Here is a 6554-nt window from a genome sequence, read left to right on the forward strand (position 1 = left end):
AAACCTGGAGGTTTTTCTCCATTCGAAAAATATTTCATATATTTAAAAAATAATTAAACAATACCTTTTCTTCAAAATGCAAAAACAACACTTTCCAGAAAATATACTATATCCCAGCAAAAGAGGCATATTTTTAACATAATATTTACCCGCTACAGGGCCTGTAGCGGGTAAATATTAAGTTAAAAATATGCCTCTTTTGCTGGGATATAGTATATTTTCTGGGCATTCCGAAAACATGGACAACTGAAAATTGTCGATTTTTGATTTATGACGTTCTTGAAAGGAGTGAGCGATGTATCAAATAAATTAATAAGTTAAATACATTTTATTATTGTTTTATTCAATTGTGGGGAATTTATTTCAAATTGTTTTTACAATTTATACTTTTGATTTAAACAGATTATAATAAATTTAATTAATTTAACTAAAATCAAGTACACGTTAATTATACAAATAATTTTCATGGCACAGTGCCCTGAAAAGCTCCATGAATTGCAACTGGGGGGTGCAACTTTCGATAACTTGGGGCGTATATAAATGACTTGAATGTAATGAAAATACCTTTTGTAGTTTTAAGCGATGTAATAATAAAAATATTTTATAAATTCTAAACCAAGTTTGTAAAAAGCTTACTGGCATAATATTTTTCCAGCGTGGAATGTTTACTGTTCACTATAATATATCTTTTGTATGATATTTATTAACATAGTCAAATATTATACATATTTACTCCTATTTTGATCAAACCTATATAATAATTATAAAAATATGAACATATCTACTTATGTATCTCCAATTAAAATATTAAAATTTCATGTAATATTTTGTATTCTTGGTGTAATTTTTCATTGTGCAAAACATTATTGATTTTGTAATAAATTATTACAGAAAAAATATTCCATTTCATTATTTTATTTTATTTATCAAAACAAAATGTATCAGGATATATCAGAGACATGAAGGATTATCCATTCACCATCACTGTGGTTAGTGTTGTGGACTCTTGGCTTGGAGTTTATAGGTACTAGACCACTCTACCATAATTTGATGCCTATTTTTAAGGGGTTGCCTTAGGCCTTTCAAAATAATATTACATATATTTTTTTATACTTATGTTTGTATTCAATCAGAATATTTTTATATATTTTCCAAGCAATGTATATCAAATACATTTTATACGGCCATTTCTCAGCAAAATATTTAATGTCAATCAACCTTGTATCCTTAGATTGTTCTGGATCAAATGATTTTTTTCCAGATCATGCATATATTTAGTATGAAAAAATGTACTAAAAAAAACGATCTTTATCTAACCGGCATAAAGCGCCCAACATATCATAATAAACAGGTATCAAAACAACTATAAGTTTTAAATAACTGAAAATAATTTAACATCTTACAACTCCTTTTAAAGAGTTAGACTAACAGCCTTAAAAAAATTGTATTAAAATAATATTTAAAATAACCAAATAAAGGCAGTCATAAAGCATAATTCGTAACCATTAATAAAGTACACAGATATCATGCTTCCGATACTTAATATTATAATATGGAGTTCACTGGAAAAAAATTCTAGCACTGCTAAAACTGAAGTATAATAACTGAAATTCTTGTTCTAAAACACTCAATTTCTTTTGGGTTAGCGCCAAAGCATGGTGGGTTTGTGCAGAACCTTTGGAAAGTTGATCCTCTACATTCTTCCTTTCTTGGGCGATATGCTTTTTGACTGACTCGAACCAGTGAAGAGAGTCCATTCCGCGATCCTTAAAGAGAAAAATAATTAATAGAAATAAGTGTGATTCTTAAAGATATATTCATACAGTTAGTAACTATTTATGTACCTACCTGATCTAGCAATCGCAGTATGTATGCCAATCCCATAGCAAAACCATCATCGGTGAAAGAAGCTCCGATTGTATTCTTCTTCCCCATTTTATCTTTACAGAGTAGAATGTTTTCAACAAAATTCAGCGTCAACGGAGGAATTATCATGAAAAATGTTTTTAAATGAACATTGTCTGGATTTCTAAATACCGGTGCAAACACGTCCACCAGCAACTTGAAATATTCAGTCCCGTGCGAGAAATTCATTGTCAAATTGTTAATGGTATTTTCTAGATTCTTCAAAGCTTCTTTTGTAGTATTATCTGTGACTTCTTGACCGATATGTTCTTCGTACGATACATCTTCTTCCAAGGAAGGCAAGAAAGCGCTCGCATTTGCGCAACAGTGTAAGCCACCGGAACGCACCATTCGCACATATCCCATAGCATTTCCAATATGACTAACCAAGATCCTAAACAGATCTAGGTAACTTTGACCTTCCTCGTTTAAACCTAAATTGCGAATGCCTTTATTGAATTTTTCCGCCCTCTTGTAACTGTACATCTGTTCAGAATCTGTTCCAGATTCTCTGAAATGTCTCATATCTTTGATAAGTCTAGATTTGATTTGCTCATCGTACATGAATTGAGAGAATGTGTAGAATTTTTTCCTTAAGAACTGATAAGTAAAGTTAACGGTCGTGTTCATTATGCCAGCGCCGTGAGTGCGAATAGAATTAGCGATATGCGTTATATTTATCGTATTTAAGCTTTTCTTTCCGCCGCTTTGTTCGATGAACATTTGATTATTGAGATTATACAAGTATTTAGAGACAAAAACGTGAATGTTTCTCATAATGTCTAAGGCATCCAATCCTTGTTCTAATGTTTGGGTTGGTAAATTGTCTTCCACAGTAATGAGCTCAAATTTGAACTTGGCCAACTGGCGCATTTCTCCGTATGTTTTCCAATCGTGAAGAACAACCGTTGTCAAATTATAGAACATGGATGATAAATAATTTTCAATGCCACTAGACAGCGAAAAGTAACTATTATCGAACATAAATAAATCTAGTTTAAGAAGCGAGTTGTAATCCTCAACAGGAACAGCAAAAGGGTTCATCGAATCGAGTTGTAAGTGAGAATGTGTGTGTAGACGCAGATTTGTTTCCACTTGTTGTCCCAGTGGCTTAAGAATGCTTTCATCAAAATATATATCCACTTCATCGCGAAAATTATTAGAGATCTCTTGACCGTAAAACACGACAGTGTTCTTTTTAAAAGTGTTATATGCTTTAGAGCAATCATTAAGCGCTTCAAAAAATATTCTTAATCTCGACATATCTTTTTTCGATGCCAGAATATTTTGCAAATAAATTGGAACAATAGATTTATTCCAATATAAAAACATGCAATCGCAGAGGTTTTTCATTTTGGCTTGAATGTTAATAATATTTTCTATGTTATCGAGTAAAGATACGATTTTGGAGAATCCATCATCGGCAAAAACCTGGACAGGTATCAAAGAAAGGGCAACATTAACTACGATTCTTCTTTGGAGAGTTATCGGTCCTCGGAGAACTCGTTCGGCGATGACGATAGCGGTCAATTCGTCTAGTCGTTGCTTTGCGTAATTCTTATCAGCCATCAAACTTTTTTTTGCAGTTATTAACTTAGATATTATTTGGAATGATAGATGCTGTACAATCAAATTAACCGAAGCGGCAATTGAAGCATAATTATTTTGAAATACAGTCTGGAGTCCTTTCAAGACTTCGATGAGTTTACATATCATCATCAAACAATTTTTCGTAATCGGCAATCCCTGAGATATGTGTATACTCGTGAAGCATGTGACAATAAAATTTATTTGAGAGGCAAACTTCACTCCTTGGTTTAACAGTTCCATTCTGTGGCTCATTTGAACAGCGCTCAAATGAGCTTCTCCAGTTCCAAATGTCTGAATCATATCCAGAGACCATCTGCAACTTTGAAGTTGGGCATTAAAAGCGTCTCTCTGCAAACTTTGTTTTTTGTTGGTTATATACACCTGTCGCGCTTTAACCATTGTTTGAGATAATTTGTTATTATTAGCGCACAGTGCATTGGCATAGCGGAGTAGAAACTGTTCAGGATACCATACAACCAAAGCAAAGAGCGGTACGCTGTGGGCCTGAAATTACATTCAAGTAATAAATTATAATCTATCAAATGACAAATGTTTAAAAGCGTGCACATAATCAAAATAAATAATAATTACCTTTACATTGATTTCAAGAAGAGTTTTGAAAATCCTCTTATCTGTATTACCAAAAACATGGAAATGAAAGACAAATAAAGCATTCACTTTTACCCACTGAACAGCTGAGTTAGATTCAAAAACATCTAAAGACGATTTCTCCAGGTCGTTCAATGAAGTTTTTAAGTAGCTTGAAAATTCATCAGCAAATTGACTATCGTATTTAGCTGTGAGTTTAGATTTTACAAAAATCAGGGCGTCGAGACAGTTTTGGAATATTTTATCCGATAAAATTTTGTCTTCAATATTATTCAAAACAGCGTCAATTGAATTCAGACTTTCTATGCTTTGGTTATACTTATTAGGATTTTGATGGAGGTTCTTTTTACACTTCCTAAATGCCATCCAGTGACTTTGCAACGGAGAACTACAAACTAAGAGATCGAGGGTAACCAGCACCAAAAGCATATCACCAAGGTATGAGATAATGTAACTCAGTTTTACGCCTTCTGAAAAACAAAATTTGTAATAATTAATGAATAATAAAACTAACAAAAACAAACTGTGTATGTATTACTAAAAATCTGAATAATTAATTAGGCAATTTATTTGAAAATATCTAAACTCATTTCGGTTTTAAGCTTAATATAATTTAAATTTATATATATATATATATAAATATATATATATATATATATATATATATATATATATATATATATATATATATATATATATATATATATATATATATATATATATATATATATATATATATATATACTTATATATGTATATATATTGGACTTAAATCTGCATTGAATTAACAATAAATTTAAATTCTTACTCAGACTAACGAGGTCGCAAATAAAGTGTTCATAAATTTGACTACAAAGGTTGACCACGACATCGTGGCACCGTTTGACGAAGGAAGTCAATAACTGGAGATTCTCTATCAAACTGCCAATGTTTTCCTCTGGAGATATGTTTTTCTCTCTGAAATTCTCTCCATAAAATGCAAGGAAATAGAAATGCCTGAAAAATAAGGTGGAAGAATAGGAAATTAATATCGAATAGTGTTAAATCTTTATTAAATTATAATATAATAATACTTTAATCGTAATTTTAAAAAAGGAAAATTGATGTAAGGAGCGGAAAGCGAACAACCATGATAGTTTAAGACCTAAAAACATATACAGTTAAAAGAAAAAACTTAATAAAGTTAAGAAAGATTTTATATTGATTTATGTTAACTTGTTGTGCAATAGAACATTGAGCTAATTGCTATGAAGCAATATCTTTCAATTAATCAAAACAGACCAGTGAGAATGATCAATGTTTGTACCTTTGAAACGCTATTCATGTACAGTGACCATGTAGTACAAATTTATGCCAAAAAAAACAAAAAAAATAGAAATTACAATAAGTCTAAACTACATGGCTATGAATTGATGATAGAATAAGGAAGTCATGGGAGTAGGATCGAGTAAAGAATGTGGAGAGTTGATGTTGAAATATCGGTAAGCTCCAACAATAATAAACAAAAATAATTCATTTTGTATCAAGCTAACATATCGCTCACTTCTTTCAAGAACGTCATAAATCAAAAATCGTCAATTTTCAGTTGTGCATGTTTTTGGAATGCCTAGAAAATGTACTTTATCCCAGCAAAAGCGGTATATTTTTAACTTAATATTTAAACTAAAAAACCTTCAGGTTTTACCTTAAAATATCTGTTGCACAGTAAAAAGTTCAATAAGTGGCTTGATATTTATTTTTAAAACATTGTATTATATTTTTAAACTTTAAAAGCGTTCTCCTGAAAAATCAAGTTTTTTTATTTATGACGTTCTTGAAAGGAGTGAGCGATATATTTTAATATAAATTATCTTTTTTAATCAATAAATCAAAGGTTTGTTTACCTTTCGTTCGCATCCTTGTGTAGTGTGTGGATCTCTCTACACAGTGCTGAAAATACTGCCAAAACCTTATTTAGTATTTTGTTATCCGATTCGATTATGTCTAAGAGATGTATATCTTCATATGGTGAAACATCAATAGTAATCGGATAAAAGTGTTTATTTCCCTGGTGTACTAGAGACAAAGTACTAAAATCTCTTTGCAGTTCATCAAAAGTCTTATCTTGATGTTTCAAAAAACTACCGTATTTTCGTAAAATCGTAGCACCAGCTTCCTTGTGGCTATCAAAATCTATTTTATTTTCGGTGGTTATTTTTCGTTTAGAGCTCATTTTGCGAGTAGAATATGATGCATCACAATAATAACATAATTTTCGCCAACAACACACAAGTTCTTCTTTTTTGCTGTCAGTGTCAAATGTCACTTTGACTTTGACGTTTGATATGTTTACAAGTTATGTTGCCATTGACGTTCATATTTTACCCAATATCACATTGAAAACATTTTTAATCTAGCACATCCCTAAAAGAACCATTTACAAAATAACTGCCATTTTCTATGATTTTTCA

At 30.9% G+C, this 6554-nt stretch overlaps 1 protein-coding gene across 1 annotated transcript; it reads right to left on the minus strand.

Annotated features, from left to right (window-relative positions):
• Positions 1-1137: 1137 nt before the first annotated feature.
• On the minus strand, positions 1138-6545 carry SWIP (strumpellin and WASH-interacting protein). Its single transcript, XM_088265905.1, has 5 exons — positions 5988-6545; positions 4913-5100; positions 4087-4574; positions 1849-3999; positions 1138-1766 (listed from the first exon to the last, which is right to left on the minus strand). Exons 1-5 carry the CDS (start codon positions 6314-6316, stop codon positions 1560-1562), a joined length of 3363 nt encoding a protein of 1120 aa, XP_088122031.1. The 5' UTR covers positions 6317-6545; the 3' UTR covers positions 1138-1559.
• Positions 6546-6554: the final 9 nt, after the last annotated feature.

This window comes from Brachycentrus maculatus, unplaced genomic scaffold (genome assembly GCF_059751285.1).
Source record: "Brachycentrus maculatus isolate JH-2025_06_01 unplaced genomic scaffold, ASM5975128v1 h1tg000258l, whole genome shotgun sequence".
Lineage (NCBI taxonomy): Eukaryota > Metazoa > Arthropoda > Insecta > Trichoptera > Brachycentridae > Brachycentrus > Brachycentrus maculatus.

Coding starts and splice junctions, on each gene's coding strand:
- SWIP (XM_088265905.1), bottom strand. CDS start 6,316: ATGAGCTCTAAACGAAAAATAACCACCGAAAATAAAATAGATTTTGAT. Junction 4,575..4,912: donor TTGCGACCTCGTTAGTCTGA/GTAAGAATTTAA, acceptor TTTGTTTTTCAG/AAGGCGTAAAACTGAGTTAC. Junction 4,000..4,086: donor TTCTTGAAATCAATGTAAAG/GTAATTATTATT, acceptor ATGTAATTTCAG/GCCCACAGCGTACCGCTCTT.